The sequence below is a fragment of the Hibiscus syriacus genome, unplaced genomic scaffold (assembly GCF_006381635.1).
Source record: "Hibiscus syriacus cultivar Baekdansim isolate YM2019G1 unplaced genomic scaffold, ASM638163v2 tig00110156_pilon, whole genome shotgun sequence".
Classification (NCBI taxonomy): domain Eukaryota; kingdom Viridiplantae; phylum Streptophyta; class Magnoliopsida; order Malvales; family Malvaceae; genus Hibiscus; species Hibiscus syriacus.
Genome location: NW_024062606.1, coordinates 3727374 through 3747935, shown reverse-complemented (window position 1 = coordinate 3747935; position 20562 = coordinate 3727374). Strand labels below are relative to the sequence as shown.

Genomic DNA, 20562 nt, shown 5'->3' with positions numbered 1-20562 from the left:
ATGGTTAGGGTTTTAAGCTAGGGGTAAGGTTATAGATCGATGCAATCGAATAACTTCGATGGCTAAATTGATGTGAAAATACGATAGGGACGAAAGTGATAAATTGGGTATAATAGGAACAAAAGTTATCATTTTGCCATATTTTAGGGTAAAATACACAATTCTTCACTAAATTATACTCTCTCCTATTTTACACATTGAATTTTCAATTTTTATAATTTACTTACCGAATTTTCGAATTGTACATGTTTTGATCACTCTAAATTATTTTATTATTATTTTTGTATTACATAGTATTTTTTACTTAATATAAAATAATTGATAATATAAAATAAAAACAAAAGTTGATCGGATCCTGTCGTCGTCCATCATCAATCATTGTAGAATGGTTGTTTAGTCTTAAATTTCATAGGTCGGTTTGTCTTGACGTCCTGAGTTTAAGCTGGTGGTTGCTTCACCAAAAAAATGTCTCATAATTTATGAACCTCGACTGAAATATCTCAGGGTGTCCTTTGGTCACATTTTGTTTTTATTTTATATTAAATAATAATAAAAAATATCACAACATATAAAAGTAATAATAAAATAATTCAGAGTGGAACAATTCAAAAGTTCAGTGAGTAAATTAGAAAAAATTAAAGTATAATAAATAAAATAAGAGAGAATATGGTTCAACAAGGAATGGTGTAATCTATCATATTTTTTAAAATTGTAATTTTCTAAAAATTGTCATAAGTAAAAAAACACAAAATCATTGTAACTGATCTAATGTGGGCAAAATAGGCAACAATTCAGACAAATAAATTATTTAACTCAATATGATAGTCTAAACTTTATTTTGAGATTTACGATATTTGTTACTATGGAGGACTAATTCGTGAGGGGATTATGACGAGTTTTTAAATAAAATAATTTTTTATTAAAACTCGTCATATGAGAATAACAAATTTCAAAAAATATATATTTTATTAGAATTTATCATAATAGAGTGATAATTTTTTAATAAAAAATATATTTTACTAAAACTCGTCGTCTCGAATTTCAAATAATGTAACGATTATAGTAGCTTGTTGATTAATTTCTAAGCTGTTCTATAGTAAATAATTATTCCACTTGAATTATTAGGTTAATTTTACTTTTGATGTGGGCCTTTATACTGCCCACAACCCATCATAATGATCGATCTCACTGGTCACAATCATTGTACCAAATCCAAATTCATTTTTGTTTTTTATTTGTCTTGAACCACGGCATTAAAGTCTGGTTTTTGAGCCATCTCCATCCTCATAATTTTACTTAAATCTCCATGAAAGCTCTTGCAGCTAACAAGAATCATGCTTGTCTGAAAAAGAGGAAGAAGACGGCTCCTAAAAATCAGGGGCGGAGCTATAAAATTTGACTTGGGGTGTCAAATTTAGAAAGGGTAAATTACAGGATTAGTAACCTCAATTAAAGTTTTATACATTTTTTATCATTGAATTCAGAAAATATAATATTTTGTCACTTTCATTTTTATTCAATTATATGTGATCACTAACTGACGGTAGACATTTAACGGATTACTGACGTTACATAGTAAATTTATAAAAGATAAATTAAACACGAGTAATATTGTGCTCATAGATTTCGTGTGTGCGAATAAATGATACGCTTCAGATTGGGAAGTAAATGAAGACGTGGAGTGGGCCCTCCTCTTATTTAATTTATTTTTGTTTGAGTTCAAATTTTGTCCCATTTAATAAAAGATCACTTGTTAAATTTAAATTTATTTTTTATTTTTTATTTAAATAAAAAAGATTAAATGTACATTTTTAAACTTATTTTTTTTCTAATTCAATTTGTTCCATGGATTTTAATTAATTTCAAATATAAGTCATCTTTTATATATATATATATATATTTATTTATATAGGTAAATATTGTACATATTTTTTTTTTTACAAAAGATAGATTTTGAAGACATCCCCATGCAGTTCACTTCTCCATCCATTATCATGTCTGTCCCTATATGTTTGTACTATTGAGATTCTTATAGATAAAGATGTTTACATATACCTAAAACAGCTTCATGCATGTTTGTTTCAATGAATTTAGGGTACATTACACGTTTAGTGCCTAAAGTATTAGTTTTAATCCATTTTAATACTTAAACTTTCTACTTTTGCAAAATCATACCTAAAGTTTAGTTTTCGTTTCATTTTAGTACCTATGTTCAAAATTTAACGTTAAGTTTTGAATTTTTTTTTGAAAGGTTAGGTATTAAAACGGACCAAAATTGATAGTTTAGATACTAGATGAGATAAATTTTTAATGGTGGAGGTACTAAAACTAAACAAAAACTAAACGTTAGGTATGATTTTGAAAAATTTAAAAGTTTAGGTACTAAAACGGATCAAAACTGATAGTTTGGGTACTAAATGTGTAGTTCACCCATGAATTTAAGATGGGATTATAAGTTTTAAATCATTTGAGTTCAACCTACGAGAGAGAAGGTAGATTTTCAGTGAGGAAATCGAAGTATTTTTAATGCGTAGTTTATCCATGAATTTATGTACTAAACACATAATTTATCCATGAATTTAAGATTGAATTAGAAGTTTTAAATCATTTGAGTTTGGCCTATAGAGAGAGTGAAGGACCAGACCTGATAAGTGAGGAAATCAAAGTATTTTTCATGTAGGTAAGTGGTGATTGGTTTTTGTCAAGAAAGAGAAGGATGGGTGGTTGTTGAGGATGGTAAATGTGAGAATTGATGGGTGATGGAAATAGCTATGGGATGAATTTGAATAGAGAAATCATAATTGTTGTAAAACCACAATTCGAAACAAGTGTAGGGTCCAGTTTATAATTATATACATATTGTTAATAATATTTGAATGAAGGAGGCTTCGTCGTTGCTAATTTTGTATGGAAAATAACTATATTATCATTATCGAAATTTTCCTACACTCAAATCTAATAATGGATGGAGGAGTGTTATATTCGAGTTATATTTTGATGAACAAAAAATTTGACTCGATCTAACCCATAACTACAACTATATATAAATATATATACGAATGAGATTAACAGTAGGACTGAGAAGAAATTCACTAAAAAAAACAATGAGTCAATCTCAATCATTTATTTCTATTCATCTAATAGTCATAAATCTATTTAAAACTAAAATGTTTTACGTTATAGATCATATATATATATAATCTACTTACACAGTATAAAACTTTTTAATTTTACATATATTTAGGGCTGTTAGAGGAGTGAAATCAAAGGCTGAAATTGACTCATTTTTTTTCAAGTGAATATTTTCACATATCCTACTGTTAATCCGAGACAATTTTTTAGGATCGTTGGATGAGAGAAAATCAAATGTTGAGATTAAAAGTAGAAAATGAGAAGATATTCACTTAGAAAAAACAATAAATTAATCTTGGTCTTTGATTTCTTCTCATCCAACAGTCCTAAAAAGATTTAGTTTTACAGGAACATGGATGGAATGAAATGAAATTGAATCATCGTAGACACGGAGATGCCGTGTCCGGACATTGAAAGCTAGTCGTAAACCCTATAATTAGCCCTTGTTCTTTATAACATGAGAAAAGGAAGAAAGAAGGAAAGAAAACTCATATTTAAAACACAGACACAAGTTGCAGGCTTTTGTCCCATGGCCACTACTCTCATTAAAACTCTCTCTCAAAGTTTACTCACAGTTATCTTCTGTTTGTCGTGTTTTCAGTGCTGTAATAAACCAGACGGTTATTTATTACTCTTTTCAGGCTTTTCTTGTACATGGATGTTTGATTATATATATTTTTTGTTTGGAACGTGATTACCTTAAATACACTGGGGAACTAACCTTTAGAACCGGGCATATCAATGTATTAATAATGTATTTAAATCGAAAATTATAACCAAAACATTTAGCCAATTTAAATCGATCCATTCCGTCGTCGTTGATTGGTGTTGCATGAAGGAGGTTTCACTCAAATATAGCGGAGGCGGTGGAGTGTTTGAAAAAAAAATTAAAATTTAGAAAATTTTAAAGATAATTTAGATATAAAATCATTGTTAAAAGGTCTATATGTTGTTCTAGCAGTAATTTAGGGATAAACCTAAATATTAATCTTTTTAGGCACCGTTTGCACATCACAATATAACGGGACGATGGTAGAGTGACAATTTTGTTACAAATAAAAAATGTTAGTGATCAATTTGTTACTTTTAAAATTTTTATACAAAAAATAAAAATCTACTCAAATATTAATGATCATTTAAGTAGTTTACTCATGATTTTATCCCATAATCATTTATGTTTTTCATAGTTTTATTAAAAAAAATAAGGCTTATATAATAAATAAGTATATAATCTTGTTCATTTAAGTATCTAAAATATTTTTTTATCAAAATAAAGTTATCTTTTTAGATAAAATAGGTACCCAAAGTATTCAATTTTTTCATCAAAGTACCTAAAGTATTCTTTAATTAATGTCATATCTCAACTTTTTGAAACTTAGATGAAAAGTTTGAATAATTTAGGTACATATTTTGACATAAAATTAATTAAAAAATAACTTTAGGTACTTATTTTGACTAAAAATAGTATTTAAATGAGAAATAAAATACACTTTTGATACTTATATTTATGATATAAGTTAAAAAAATTTAAGCTCGAGTATTGTTGAGCTCGACTCGAATCAGAAACTCTTAAATAAAGCTTGAATCGTCTCAAAAACTCGCGAGCCTAAAATTTTCAAGCTCGACTCGAACTCAAAACCATGAATTAAAGCTTGTAAAAACTCGAACTGATATATAAAAAAAATCTTAAACTTAACTCGATTGAAAATCAAACTTAAACTCGAACCTGAACCTTAAATACATGAAAATCTTATACTGCATTTTTTTTAAAAAATTCAACACATAAATATTAATATTATTAATAATTTATTTTTTTAAATAAAATCTTAATATATTATATCTTCGAGTTGCTCGTGAGCTTTTTGAGTCAAGTATCAAGAAACTCGTTTTTACTCTTTAAAAATTTGAGTCGAATTCATTCAAACTTTAACCGAATCAATATTAAATAACTCACAACTTTTCTCATCTCATTCATCGATTTGTATATCTCATTTACTGACCAAACAATTCTATTAATGCGTCACTCAAGCACCAACATAAAGACAAATATTGTAATACTCGTATTAATAAAGCTGAAGAAAACCCCATCATCATAATTTTGAGTATCATTTAAATCTCCATTTATCTCCCTTATTTATTACCGATCTTTCACCTCCTTTCCGTTTTCCATTTTTGAGTTCAACTTTTGCTTCTCCTTCAACAGTATTCTAACTGTTGTTTCACTTTCAATTCCCAGCAGCAGTATCCAACTAGGGCAAATATTCAAAGCTTGAAAGTTTTTCAGATACAAACGAAAGGAGATTACTTGATGGTGATAATTTCAGAGCCGCAGCTCTTGAATTATCGTATTTACTCCCTTTTTTAGCAACCCTTTCTTTTTCAATTCTAACGGTTTTCTTCTAAGAAACAAGAGAGAAATACTGGGTTTCTGGACCATTTTCCGATGGATGATAGTTTGTGTGGGTTTTTCGAAGAACCGGAGTTCGTCGGCGACGATGATTTGTTCAGTATTTTTGAGAGCTTAGACGGACTCACTGAGTCGTTTCAAGTACCTCTCACTCCGTTTGAAGAAACGGCTGCTGCCGGTGGTGCACAGAAATCTGGTTCATCCGGTGCACATATGGAGTCCGAAACGGAGGGAACTTCGCGGGAAAGAAAGCGGCGGAAGGTGGTTTCTTTAGAGGAAACGACGGCGAACGTCGATGGACCTCAAAGGGTGTCGTATATCACCGTGGAACGCAACCGAAGGAAGCAAATGAACGAGCATTTATCGGTGCTGAGATCGTTGATGCCTTGCTTCTATGTCAAAAGAGTAAGTTTATGCACTTTTTTGCATTCTAAAAACGCTCCAATTAGGTGCTTATCGCGTTAGTGGATCAAGATTTGTATAGTTTTCGGTTCGTATTCATTAAAATTTTTTGTTGGCCTCGTGTTCGTCAATATAATTTGTTGCTCGAATTTTTAGTTGTTAAGTTCGTTAAAATTTTACTCGACTCGTTAAGTTTGTTGGTCTAATCGTTAAAACGTTAAAATAATAATTAAGCATACTGTATTTTATGTTTTAGGGGGATCAAGCATCGATTATTGGGGGAGTAGTGGATTACATCAGTGAGTTGCAACAAGTTCTACACTCGCTCGAGTCGAAGAAACAAAGGAAAGTTTACAGTGAAGTGTTGAGTCCGAGACCGTCTCAACTCAGTCCGAGGCTGAACTTGCTGATAAGCCCGAGAACACCTCAGCCCAGTAGCCCTTACAAGTTGCAAAAGGCCGCTGGTTATCTGTCTCCCACCGTGGCGGCGGCGCAGGCTACAATTCCGCTCGAACCGTCACCGACTTCCTCCACTTCCTCCGTCGACAACAATGAGCTCGTGGCGAACTCGAAATCTCCGGTCGCCGACGTGGAAGTGAAGTTTTCTGGCCCGAATCTCGTTTTGAAGACAGTGTCGTCTCGGATTCCCGGTCAAGCTCTGAAGATAATCTCTGCTCTTGAGGAGCTCTCACTCGAAATACTCAAGGCCAACATTAACACCGTCGATGAAACCATGCTTAATTCCTTCACGATCAAGGTAAAATCTAAAAACTAAAATCCCTTAACCAAATTCTCTTTTCATTAAGCAAAACATCGTTTTCTGAAGCTTGTTGCAGTAGTTTTCAGACAAGCGTTAATCTGACATCGGAGTACAGCAACGGTACTTTGCTGTAAAAAAAAGGCAAATTTACTCACAACTCTTTGAAAACACGACCATCATAAGCTTTTCCCTGAAAACTATGGCATCTTCTTCGGTCATTTTCATGCAGTAATTATGTTAAACCAGTTCTTTAAATAAATTTAGGTTTGGGGTTATGCTGATGGTGTAATTATATTAAATTTTTGGCTGAACTACATCTTTAGTACCTAATCTTATCAGTTTTGATCAGTTTAGTACCTAAACGTTTAACTTTTTCAAAAATGTACCTAATGTTTAGTTTTAGTTTCATTTTAGTAACCCGTTATAAAACTTAACGTTAAGTTTTGAAAAAAATTAAAAGTTTATGTACTAAAATGGATTAATGTTGATAGTTAATTTAGGTACTAAACGCTTTAAGTTTTTAACGGTAGGATACTAAAATGAAACAAAAACTAAACATTATGTATGATTTTGAAAAGATTAAAAGTTTAGATATTAAAACGGATCAAAATTTTATAGTTTAAGTACTAAGTTTACCCTAACGTTTTTAATTTTTAATGAGCAGATTGGAATTGAATGCCGGTTAAGTGCAGAAGAACTCGCCCACCAGATCCAGCAAACGTTCGGTCATTGCTAGGTCTACTCGGTCGATCATAAAGTAGAAAATACTAAATAGTCATTAAACTTTATTAATTATTATTATTGGTCATTAATTTTATCAAATCTATCGTTATTTTACAATATGTAGGAATCATTTTAGAATAATTCGATAAACTTAATGATCATTTTATAATTTTTGAAATTTTAGTAATAAAAAAAATAATTTCAATATAGTTTAGTGATTGTTTATGTACTTTACCTTGTATCATATACATTGAGAGAGGTTTCCAATTCAGTGTTCCTCTATGGGAAAATGGCATTTATCTTTTCATTTATGTTTGACGAATTACATGTAATTGTAGATTAATAATGTTAATTATCATGACTTGCACGCATTAGCTAATATATAATATTAGTGTAATAAGTGCAACCTATATAATCCATCCATACCTTCAACTTATAATAAGCATAAGCCATCGCATAAGACACACGAGCCGTCATGGTCGAAGTTTTTAAACCACCGAGCGGGCAACGTGGATCATCGGCACCTGATCATCGACGAACCCGAGAAAAGAAATTCTTTCAACAATGTATGCATAACCGACGCAAGTTTTTAGTGTTTCCGAGAGTGTCGTACCGTTTAGTATTAGCAGAGGGCGTGGTGCGATAGCTGGAATCGAGTATGGTGAATCGAACTTGGAAGCTAGATCGGGAGCAATCCTATCCCAGACCTTGTCTACAACTTCTTTATCAATGGCGCTCTTGCCTAGATCAATCTTTGCCACTGAACGAAATTCATCAAAGAGACTCGGTAACACAAGCTACTTAACTCGGCTACAATCATGTCCAAGATGACAGCATTATATTCAGCTATGTTACAATGAATACTGAGTACATCATCTTCGAATACGGGCTTTATACTGTCGACACGAGCCTGCCATTTGTCGTTCTCGATGGCCCACTGGAATCCCTACATGTATAACATGAAAGCTTTGTTTCTGTTCTTCATTTGATTTTCTATGCTTTCAAGAATCCATAAATTTTTTGTTACCTGAACACCAATGATTGGAGCAGCAACCGCATAGCGAGTGTCAGCAAAGGCAGCAAACCGAGCATGCATCCCTACATTTTCATGATGTTCACTTGAACTCTATATGCCACATGTGTTACATAATCTCGAATCGAATTTAACTAACCTCCGAACGATACACCGGTGATTCCGATTCTGGTAGGGTATATATCTGTCCTCTGTGTTAAATAATCTGCTAGCTTTATCAAATCCTACACCTGAAAGAACGAAAACCTTGGATGAAACAGAACACTGGGAATTCAACCATAACAATCCTGATTAAGTTAGAGGAATTAAAACGAAAACTCTGAGGAACTACCGTGTCGAATATAAACGGCATCGTATCTCCATTAATCCATGATGAAACTAGAGCCTGTGCTTCAAAGTTATCAGTTAATTAAAACCATATCAAAACTAAAGGAAGATCGGATACAGAATACGCAAATCTTGATAGGTAGTGAGATTGTGAGCACGTTCACTGTGGTACCGAGAGTCGATAGCGACGGCGACGTATTCCCTCGAAGCATATGGCTGAAACAAAAACCAAAGGTGAGAAATTAAGTGAAAACGATTGAACACACACATAGTAAAATAAGAGCTAATGTGGAAGAGCAGAGATGTATAGCTGCTACCTCGAGAAATTGCCGCACCGACTCTTTGTTCATGCCGGAACTACGCAGAAAGACAATAGCAGGCCTTCTTTTTAGTTCGCTACCTTCCAAGCTTAAGATCAACACAGGCAACTTCCCCTGATCTCCAGCCTATCAGCAATAGCGATAAAGTAATTGAGCTTTCTTCACATACATACATGCATACATACATACATACATACATACATACATACATGCATACATACATACATGCATATGTATATACATACATGTGTGTGTGAAATGCTAGTAAGAAAGAATCCATCTCAAGAAACATTGCTCAAAGTGTGTAAAGGTTGTAACGTTGATACGTCGTTGATTAATGATGATATTTTGCGTTGATTGTCAATATGGAAAGAGTCATGCCTTGCGATTCCCTACATATCATACTATTTATAATGATTCGTTTTACGGGGAACCCCGCGCGTGATGTTCAATGGCTTTCGCTATTATCTATCGTGTGTTGATGCTTGTAGTGAGATAGGGACAGAGTCAAAATTAGATATAGAAAAGGGTTGAAATATTTTTTTTTTTTAAAATGCAATAATTTATTAACTATTTAAACTTAAAATTCATAATAGAATGTTTAATTTGTCTAACATTTAAATTTATAATGACTAAATTATTATTAGACTAAAAAATTGAGAACGTGAATTATCATCAATGGCATATGTACATTGAGGTTAGGGTGGGCACATGTCAATCGTAAAAATTTTTAGAATTCGAACTTTCTTTTTTCAAATTCCAAGTTTTTTCTATTAATATATGTGTGCTCATCTTGAAATTCTATGGTATCCAACTTGAAATTTGATCGTATCTACCTAGATGTAAAAAATTTATAATATTATTAATATATGTGTGCCTACCCTAAAAAAAATTTAGATCCATCATTGATTATCATTATTTTGTCCGGCCCCTACTTAACTAAATATTTAATAAATTCTTATATATTTTTAATTTGAATATTAATTTTTTCATGAACTAAAATACTATCATATCAAAATTTATCTTACATACACAAAAAAATTACAGCGGGTCCCAAAAGAGCTCCGCCCCCATGTCATGGTGATGTAAAGATAACGTTGTTGTCGGATTTTTTTTCAGACGTCGACGAAGGGTATGTTTGTCTATCACCGGTCCGGTGCTGGTTATGTTGCTGGGGCCCTACGTTGGTTCCTCGTGCTTGATTTTCTGAAGGTGCCGTGGGAAGCAAGGTATTACATGATAGGTTATGCCTCCCGCGGTAAGTAATGTGAAAAGTTATCGGGTCATCGTTAGATCTTTGTACTAGCTTTGTCGCCAGACAACCTTGGCTATTCCGATGTGCGCACCTGTAGTACCCTATGCGAATCCAAATATAACAAATAAGTACCTAAAGTATGTTCTCTTTTTCATTTAAGTAACTAAAGTATTTTTTGTTCAAAAAAAAATACCTAAAATTATCTTTTTAGTCAAAATAGGTACCTAAAGTATTTTTTTAGATCAAAATAGGTGCCTAAAGTATTCAATTTTTCATCTAAGCACCAAAGTATTCTTTAATTAATGCCACATGTCAACTATTTTAGAACTTAGATGAATTTTTTGAATAGTTTAGGTACTTATTTTGACAAAAAACTTTATGTACTTATTTTGACTCAAAAATACTTTAGGTATTTAAATAAAAAAGAAGGTATATGTTAGGTACTTATTTATAAAGGTATACTTTAGGTACTTATTTATAATGCAAGTCTTTCACAAAAACTAGCTTAGTTCGGTTAAACAATATTCAGGTAAAATACATCTTAGATCACTCAATTATCAAATTGATTATAAACATATCACTTCTTCTAAAAATTATAATTCAGTCACTCAATTACAAACATGTCATTATCGTTAAATGTCATATGGCATAGTGATGTAGCATGATATAATAACAATTTGATCCTAAAACTTATATATCTTATCAATTTAGTCTTAATTCAATAAATTTAACCCTTCATATTTAAAAAAATCTATCAATTTAGTTTGTTCTTCTCCTAAAAATGTTATATTACTTTCTTGTATCAATGACAATTCAACAATAACTTGTTATTGCTTTACGGTAGAATGCAATTATTTAACTGTTGCTTTGATCTAATGGACTTGTTTGGTTTAACATAGTAAAAAAAAGGACTAAATTGATGATATTTTAAATAAAAGTTTAAATTCATTGAATTGTTTTGAATTAGGAACAAATTGATAAATGTATAAGTTTTGGGACTAAACATATTAGGTAATTTACACATAAAGTACTTAAACTATCAATTTTGGTTCGTTTTAGTACTTAAACTTTCAGTTTTTTCAAAAACATACCTAGAGTTTAGTTTTGATTTCATTTTAGTACCACCGATCAAACTTTAACGTTAAATTTTGAAAAGATTGAAAGTTTAGGTACTAAAACAGACCAAAATTGATAGTTTAGATACTAAACGCATTAAATTTTTAACGGCGGGATGCTAAAATGAAATGAAAACTAAACTTTAGGTATGATTTTGAAAAAAAATTGAAAGTTTAGGTACTAAAATGGATCAAAACTGATAGTTTAGGTACTAAATGCATATTTTACCCAATATATTATTATACAATCTATGATTAAATTGTAACTTTTAGAAGGAAAATGACTTATTTGTAACTGAACTAATAATTGAGTGACTAGTTGTAGACTTTACCCTAAATATTAATCGTATAAATATATAGGCAAACCTGGGATATTTTGCTCCGAGGATATCCTTTTGTCCATATTTTCACCAACTGAAGCCATCGCTAAGAGGTCCTTCCAGGGCTGCAGCGGGTCTCACTCGGACTCGTTGTGTCCATCTCGGCTGTGTGTTTATGAAGAAGAAAAAAAATTAACCAATAATATTATAATGATTAGATTTTTATTTTTATAATTAACCTTTGGGTAAAATACACAGTTTATCAGTGAACTTTACTCTATCATATTTTACTCATTGTACTTTTAATTTTTTTTATTGTGTTCCCTAAATTTTACGGATTGAATCATTTTGTTCACTCTGTCGTTAATTCTCTAACGGTGTGATAATGTGTCATTTTTATTATAAAATAAAAAGGGTAAATTACACCGTTCCTCACTGAACTTTACTCTCGTTCCTATTTTGCTCACCTAACTATAAAATAAAAATAAAAGATGGCCGAATGTCATCGTCAATTGCCGTAGACGGTGGTCGTTCGGTCCCAAATTTCATGAGTAGCTTCGCCTCGAAACCTTGAGTTCAAATCCGACCTTCATTTTGTCGGAAATTGCTTCGAAGTCCACGAATTGGAGATTAAAAGTGAGGAAGAAGAAATATTTTAATCGAGATTCACGGATTTTGGTATATTTTTCGGTGAAACAACCATCAGATTTGGAGTTAGGGGGTCGATACGAACTGACCCATGAATTTTGAGACTGAACGGGCACCATCAACAGAGTTAGACAGTTGTCGGAATGAAAAATGATGTGGTGGCCGACGGCGACAACTGATCACCTTATTTGCAAAGTAGAAAAAAATGAGAGGAAATAAGAGGATTCAAAACGACATCATTTTTGTGTATATTTGAGGTTTTCAAAACGACGTCGTTTTTTATACTTGTGTCATGTCATAACATCGTTAAAAAGTTAACGGCATAATGAGCAAAATGATTCAATATGTAAAGTTCAGTGAGCAAAATAGAAAAATTGAAAGTAAGATGAGTAAAATAAGAGAAAGATAGTAAAATCTAGTTAGGAATGGTGTAATTTACCCTTAACCTTTTCATGGAGCCATCTAACTTGAGCTGATCATCTTGTTCATTGAAACCACGGTCGGGGTCTACTTCAGGGGACTTTCTGTATGGGAAAGCGGTTGCGACTCGAATGTGTCCAACATTCCGATTTCGTGTATCGAGTGTTGATGCTCTGCTCCTACCGTGAAAAGGATGATGTTGTTGTTGTTGTAGTTCAGCTTTGAAAATGCCTTCTCGTACGAAGCTTGGATCTGTTGGACTAGGAATTTGGGAGTTCCATTGGAAGAAGAAGATGGAATTGTTAGATAATAGGCTTGGAGCTGCCTAGCTAGCTCTCTTCCTTGTGTTAGCTCATTTACCAGACTCTTTTGCTCACATTCTCTCATCTCCTCCATTTATTTTAAATAAAGAGAAAATAGTAAATAAATGAGAGAGCGAATGGGTTTGGAGTTTAAGGGCAAGAATTTATACCTCCACCTTCAACAAGGGCAAAAACAATTGTAAGAATGTTGCGATTACCATATTGGCCAACTTCCAATAGTAAAATTTCCTTGTATTTTCCATACAAGAATGTCCTGTTAATTTGAACCATGGGCTTGCAATACTTCACAGCATTAATGCATTATGGGTACGTCCAAAAAAGCTGGTAGAATTAGCATTGATCGCGAAGCACTCGATCATTGTGGTATGCATGACAAGTTTGAAAGTCGATTATTATCCAGGATTCAGTCTGTGCACTACGTTAAACCAACTTGGCAGTTCGTTGTAAGATGAATATCACTCGCTGTGAAGTTTTTTAATGGCATTCTGCTTTGCCTTCCATGCTTTCCTGTAGGAGACGGTGTACCTATATTGAGACTGTATAGTTGAAATCAACACTACAATAGTTATATGGGAGTTTGCTTTGACCATAGACATAATGGTTTGGCAGATAATGTCAGAGTTCAAGTTGGGATGGTCCTGGTTGATCCCTCTAGCATAACATGTATGAGGACTGTTGTATACTATTAGTTCTCATATGTTGTTTTCCTCTACCTTATGTTGTTTTCCTATACCTCTTCAATACATAAACCATCCAGTTGTATTCGTTATCACGTTGGACTCAGTGTCAGACATAATTTTCGTTGGTGGATGGGTTGACTCTGGAGTGAACATAATTATGAATGTTGTAATTTTTAATTGCAATTATCGCTTCTTCTTTGAATGAAAACTTCATTCTCTTATATAGCTCACCATCATTGACTGATGAGTTAAATCCGTAGTCACCAACATTAGACATATCCGTAAATTCTGGTCCGTACATTGCATCATAGTCAACTTCATACATGTGTGCAAGAGGTTCATTGTGTACCGTACTTGTGGGAACTTCATCTACATCATCATCTTAGGAGTCCATGTTGAACTACGATGATTCGAGCTCAACGAATAGTCCAGTCTCAACGCCATCCTCGCTTGACTCTCGAAGAGGTTCTTTTGGTTGAGATAATGGTTCCTCTATGATGTCAATATTTAGGTCGAACAAGCTGGCAGTTGAATGTCTTCTCCTTGAACTTGAAGGCATCGTGTCATACATGTTTTGAACTAAGCGCGATGTCACAGACATCTCCACATTGAGGTCGAAGAATCTCCTAGTTAAATGCATCCCCTGAAACTTGAAGGCATCGTGTCAAATGGGTACTGAACAGGTTGTTGCGTCGGGGGCATCTCTATATTCAGTTCAAAGAAATTGGCAGATGAATGCATTCCCCTTGAACTGAAAGCAATGTTGTTATACGAATTGTTCGTGGAGCCACCTCAGTAGAGATTGTAATAAGTTGTTGATGAATATCTCCCCATTGAACTTGATGCAATGGTACTAGAATGTGGATTTCTAATTAACGAGTTAAAATCACTACACATTACTTGAGTTGGGCTGTCAACTTAATCAACTTGTTGAGCAAGCCCATAGTGAGAGCATAATGACATACCATAAACCATATATACTTCAACAAATATGGCATACATTTGTGTAACATCGTTTCAATTTTGATTTTGAGCATCAACCATCATAGCAGCATCGTCATCGTTGGAAAGTTCGAACGATGTGTAAGTTAACGGAAATAGTGTTGTTGGAAATTTGTACTGAAGTGATGATAATCTTCTAGTAATTCCAACATGGACCTTCTTTGAAATTTTAGTGATTAGTTCCTCAAGAGTGATGTTCCTCTTGAAGGATAAGCTAACAAAATGATTTGATGTGAAGAGAACGTCAGTTTCATCTTTTTGAATTTCTCTATCATAGTAAACAATAGTTGAAATACGCCTCATTTTTAGAGTTTGAAAGATTGAGAGTCTTAAATATGTAAAAACGGCGTTAATTGTTTATAATATACGAATTAAAATATAAAATAATACTAAAAAATTAAAATTATTCACAATAATTTAAATAACACAATTTAATATTGTTACCATATCGACAAAATGTGTTAAGATATGATTCCGCCTTCCATTTTACAACCACAAAAAAACACCATAATTAGTACAATAAAATTTGGTCAAATAATTAAATATGAAATAAATATAATATAATAAAAAAAAATTTACATTCTAAAAGTTATAAAAAAAATCTACTTAACTTAATAGAATGAATTGATAGAATGCATAATATGAAAGTTATTTTGATGTGATTTGATATTTACATTCGGGGATGTATTTATAGGGGAGGGGGATGGCTGATTGTTAGGATTTTAGGCTCGTGTCTGGGGTAAATAATTGAAGGGGCAATAATTCAATGGGAAAAATGGAAGACGTGCTTCATGATCCGCGCCTTTCAGTACGTGTCAAAAAAATCCAATGAATGCGCGTCTGAAGATCCACGCTTTATCACCGTGGCACCAGCTCGAATAAAACCCCAAAAAGGCACGCTTATTGATCCGCGTCTTCCATCCACATGTGCAAGACGTGTTTCCTCAACCACACTTTATTATTGTCTGTCAAAAAATGATGTTAGATCAATAATATTTGAAGAAAAGATGTCTCACAGATAAATAATCATTGTTATGGTGATTTTTAGATAAAAACGTCCACGACATAAGTATTGGGTCCCGCACACTGGAAATGAATCTTTTTTTCCAATAACATTCAACCACGTGTATCAACCGTCATCCATGAAATCTCTTGAAATATCTACTCTTCCACTCTTTTCCCGCCACGCCGTTTTCTAGCTTACCGCTTCCCCAGTGGCCACGTCATCACTCCCCTGCCTATCTCTTTTTCCCTTAATCTTAATTGTCACATGCGATCACCGTACGATTCAGAAACTGATACCATCCGGCCGTTGATTTTCCACTTTTTTATTATTTGTGGATATCATAATTTACGTATTTGTACGATTCTTTTAAAACTCGAGAATCTTTCATCGTTGAGAAGTATCTGATTGGACTCAATAACTCGGTTCTGCTCTGCTCAAACAGGTATGTTTCTCTTTGCAGGGAACCGGTTCACTTTTTTTATTCCTTATGAATGATGTCAACTCAGTTCCTATTAGAAATGAATCGGAGATCTGAGAGTTTTGCTATACGTCGGGTTAATTTTATCTGTAAAGACTGTAATCACAACAGAAATTTGTTGTTTGGTAACAAAGAAGAAAATGATTTCTTTTATTCACGTTTCTGCTTAAATTTCGAAGATGCATACTCTGTGTCTATAGACTGAATCTAACAACTGCTGTTAACCGCTCTTGAAACTAATCAAACTAACTTTGAATCTTTAGCTGGTGACTCACTTATACATCTAACAATGTTGATTTGAAGTAGCCTATGTCAAAGTAGGTTCAAGTTTTGGTGATCAATCTAGATAAATACATTTATACAATGCTATTGACCGGTTTGATGAGAGCTAGGTGATTGAAATTATGTTTGATCAAACGCTTGATATAACTGCAGAGTGCAGAACACAAATACTAATGTTTTTGTGTCAAAAAACTAGTTTTAGTCATGTGATATAGATGAATATGTGCTTGTACTTGCAAGAAAAGGAACAGCCGGTTAAACCTTAAGTGCTGTTGCTGACGCATATTCTTGGTTGCAGTTTTTGCTTAAATTTTGCAAAGGGTATTCGCCATGGGAGTTGTTAGTGTTTCTAGTTCAGCTGCCCGAACTCCAATAGGACTAAGCACAAAGTTCTGTACTCAAAGATGTACATTGAGAAGGCCTTGTATGGTAGCATTTAAAGCTGATAAATCCAATAATACAAGTCTAGTTACGCCTCAAGAACTTAATCTTTCGCCTGCTGAAACCACTAAGGGGCACCAGAAGCGACGTGGGAAAGCTAAAAGGGCTTCAGAAACAGTAAACCGTGTCTTGGCTGATGAAGGTTCTCCATGCACTATGGACGTAGATTACAACGAAGCTGCTGCGAAACTCGAAAACATTTATAAGCTTAGCCCTTCAACTCAAACATTTGATGAAGAAGGGGAAAAAAGTGAGACAAAAGAACGCCATCCGAGGAGAAAGAAGTCTAAAGAAAGTGATGGGAAAGTGGATGATGCTAATGATAAGATTGTCATTAGGAACAGGACTAAGAAGACTAGAAGATTGAATCTTGATAAAAGGGTTGAGCTGAAAAGGAACAGGGAAGAAAAGCCAGTTGTTTCTGGTCAGAGGAAAAAGGGTATTATGAACGAAAGTGAGAAGATCGATAGGCTTGTCCGGGACTATTCGGCTTCAACCGATTTGGTCAGCCTGGACTGGAAAAAGATGAAAATACCTCCGGTTCTACCTTCCACAGAACATACTTGGTTGTTTAAGCTAATGCAGCCAATGAAGGTTTGCACCTTTTGAATTGAAGGAGACTGCTGCAAGCCTTTGTTTTCTATATTTCTTAGTTTTTGAAACTTTGATTGTGGTTGCACTAAAACATTTTGATCAAACTGCAGGCAATGCTTGAGGCAAAAGAGAACTTGCAAAGGAATTGGGTAGAGATCCTACTGAAGATGAATTAGCCGAGGCAATAAATATGAGTGCAGCTCAAGTGAGTAGACATTTAGAGGTCGGTCAAGCTGCTAGAAATAAGCTCATTAAGGTAACTCTTCTTCCAGCACCAGCAACAGTAGGGTTATTTTCACTTTCAGTTGGATTAATATACATTTATTAGTCTTTTAATATATGCTACTGGTGTTGAGGTACCAGTAGCCTAGTGTTCCTAAGCCAAATTTTCTGTGATACAACTTGGGAGTAATTTGACCATCATGTTTTGATATCACCCTTTTAAAAGTGGTTGCCCAGTTTGTGGATAAAGCTTATTGTTAGCATTTTGGCATTGGCTTTCAATAATAACTGCTGAGAGGTATTTCTTTATTTCATGCAGCATAATCTCCGGCTAGTTATGTTTGTGATAAACAAATATTTTCAAGATTTTGCAAATGGTCCAAGATTTCAAGACCTTTGTCAGGCAGGAGTCAAAGGACTTATTACAGCCATTGATCGCTTTGAACCGAGAAAGAAATTCCAGCTTTCGACGTATGGTCTTTTTTGGATTAGGCATTCAATTATACGTTCAATGACAGTTTCAAACTTCACCCGTGTCCCGTTTGGACTTGAATCTGTATGCTCTCCTCACTTATGCGTGCTATATTTTACTGCTTATATCGAAAAATACCATGATGATTTACATGAAACAAGTAGCAACATTGACATTTTGGCAGGGCCAACTATTTACTTGTGTATTCAATGCAGGTTAGAGTAGAAATCAATAGAGCCAGACTGGAATTATTGTTTGAACTTCAAAGAGAACCAACAGAAGATGAAGTAATTGAAAAGGTTGGGATCTCTCCTGAGAGATACCAAGAAGTAATGAGGGCCTCAAAATCCGTGGGGTCTCTTCATTCGAGGCACTCGGTCACGCAAGAAGAGTTCATTAGTGGACTAACCGATGTTGATGGTGTCGGCGGTGATCACCGGAGGCAACCTGCTCTTCTCAGGCTTGCACTTGATGATGTGGTAAGTCTACATTCTATTTTTAACTTATATTTTGTCTGAAATCAATGGCTCACAGTAGGCAACAACTAAAACCCCTGTTTTTTTTTTCCAGCTTGATTCTCTGAAGCCTAAAGAGAGCCTGGTGATCAGGCAGAGATACGGGCTAGATGGTAATGGTGATAGAACATTAGGAGAAATTGCTGGGAACCTAAATATTTCGAGAGAAATGGTCCGAAAGCACGAAGTAAAGGCTCTGATGAAGCTCAAGCATCCGGCCCGAGTCGACTATCTTCGCCGGTATGTCGTCTGAATTGTATCAACATTCTCGGCGGTCGTCTATATAACTCCCCCTACATGCTTATATATTGGCTCATGAGTCATGACAGTCGTTTTAACTACATGAAAAAACATAGAATTCTTATACGGGTAATATAAAATTCAAATACTCGAGATTGTAAATCGCCAATCATACATCACATGTAGTTTTCTTCAATCATGATAGTCTGATTATACTGTCTCCACTGGGAGACAAGGCACCAGTGAACCAGAACAAGCATTGTGAATTCCACTTCTGATAAATTTAGGAGGCGATGAGAATATCGTTTGATTTCTATCATTTTCTTAATTTGATCTTTTAAAATTAACTTTTACATAAATCGTAGCGACTAATAATTCGGGTTATCTCATTTGAGAGCACTAACCCATCCCTTATTAGCAATAATTCGGTTCTTTTTGGACAGCATATCATATCTTATCCTATTTCCCACACCTAACCCCAATAATATTGTCGTATGCTCCTAAATTTACCAATATAATGTATTTATATTTATTATATATTAAATTAATATTTATTTTTAAAAGTTTTTAATAAATTACTTCATTTGAATTATTGATATTAAAATATCACTATATCAGCTTTTAATTTTCTAAAATATTTTTCTAAACTTGTGTATATAATTAAATTTTTATTATATAACCACCCTTAAAATATAGCATTTGTTAATTCGAGGTACTTACACTATTTCTTTTCGTTAATTCTCGCCCTTAATGTTATCAAGTTTTTATTTAATTTTTCTATCCAATCAAATGATAGGTCACAAAATGTATATGACACGAGAAAAATATCACACGATAAAATACAAATTTCAGAAAAATGTGAAGGAGTATATTATAAGAAAAACGATGAGTAGAAATTTACGTGAAAGCCAGAGTTGACATTAGGGATGTGAATTAGCAAAAGAAAAATAATTTAGATATTTAAAATTTGATAAATACAATAGTTGATGGGTGATTTTAGCTACAATACTAGGTAAAATCACCCATCAACTATTATGCTTCATCTTCGGAGCCTGCTCAAGTTAGGAGGGAAAAGGTCTACCTACAATATCCTAACAGGCAAGAGATTGTAAACAACCGGTAATGTTCTTTTGGTAACAATCGGAGGTCAAGATTCGCGGCTTGTTTCCATTGATGTTTTGCATCTGGTAAGGAATATCTGAGTTTATGTAATTACTAGGATTGTGTGGTTTTTGTCATGCTCTTTCCACACACACACACACAACAAAACTTTTTGTTGTTTTGGCATGAATATGAATACGAGTTTAAGCAATAGACAATAGATGCTAGCTTTATTGGGTGCCAAAATCTTCCTAACCTCGGTTTGAATTGTCACTCAGCTGAAGCCATGGCTACTTATAAGGGAGATGCTAGCTTTTGTCATGTGAACCTGATTTCTGATTAGG

General features: G+C 33.6%; 2 protein-coding genes and 1 pseudogene across 2 annotated transcripts; 2 read left to right on the top strand and 1 right to left on the bottom strand.

Annotated features, from left to right (window-relative positions):
* Nucleotides 1-5360: 5360 nt before the first annotated feature.
* On the top strand, nucleotides 5361-7472 carry LOC120215725 (transcription factor SPEECHLESS-like). The gene is made up of 3 exons (XM_039213319.1): nucleotides 5361-5944; nucleotides 6198-6698; nucleotides 7366-7472. The coding sequence occupies exons 1-3, from the start codon at nucleotides 5576-5578 to the stop codon at nucleotides 7435-7437; spliced, it is 942 nt and encodes a 313-aa protein (XP_039069250.1). The 5' UTR covers nucleotides 5361-5575; the 3' UTR covers nucleotides 7438-7472.
* Nucleotides 7473-7655: 183 nt separating this feature from the next.
* On the bottom strand, nucleotides 7656-14505 carry LOC120215852 (annotated as a pseudogene).
* Nucleotides 14506-16224: 1719 nt separating this feature from the next.
* On the top strand, nucleotides 16225-19286 carry LOC120216129 (RNA polymerase sigma factor sigE, chloroplastic/mitochondrial-like). The gene is given in 7 exon segments (XM_039213645.1): nucleotides 16225-16315; nucleotides 16932-17668; nucleotides 17779-17797; nucleotides 17800-17924; nucleotides 18210-18446; nucleotides 18578-18841; nucleotides 18933-19286. Coding segments are annotated over 6 exon segments (1548 nt in total). The 5' UTR covers nucleotides 16225-16315; nucleotides 16932-16963; the 3' UTR covers nucleotides 19131-19286.
* Nucleotides 19287-20562: the final 1276 nt, after the last annotated feature.

Bases quoted from the DNA above. Each gene is read 5' to 3' on its own strand.
- LOC120215725 (XM_039213319.1), top strand. From the start codon at position 5,576: ATGGATGATAGTTTGTGTGGGTTTTTCGAAGAACCGGAGTTCGTCGGC. The intron at 5,945-6,197 runs GTAAGTTTATGC...TTTATGTTTTAG, and splicing joins CTTGCTTCTATGTCAAAAGA to GGGGATCAAGCATCGATTAT. The intron at 6,699-7,365 runs GTAAAATCTAAA...TTTAATGAGCAG, and splicing joins TTAATTCCTTCACGATCAAG to ATTGGAATTGAATGCCGGTT.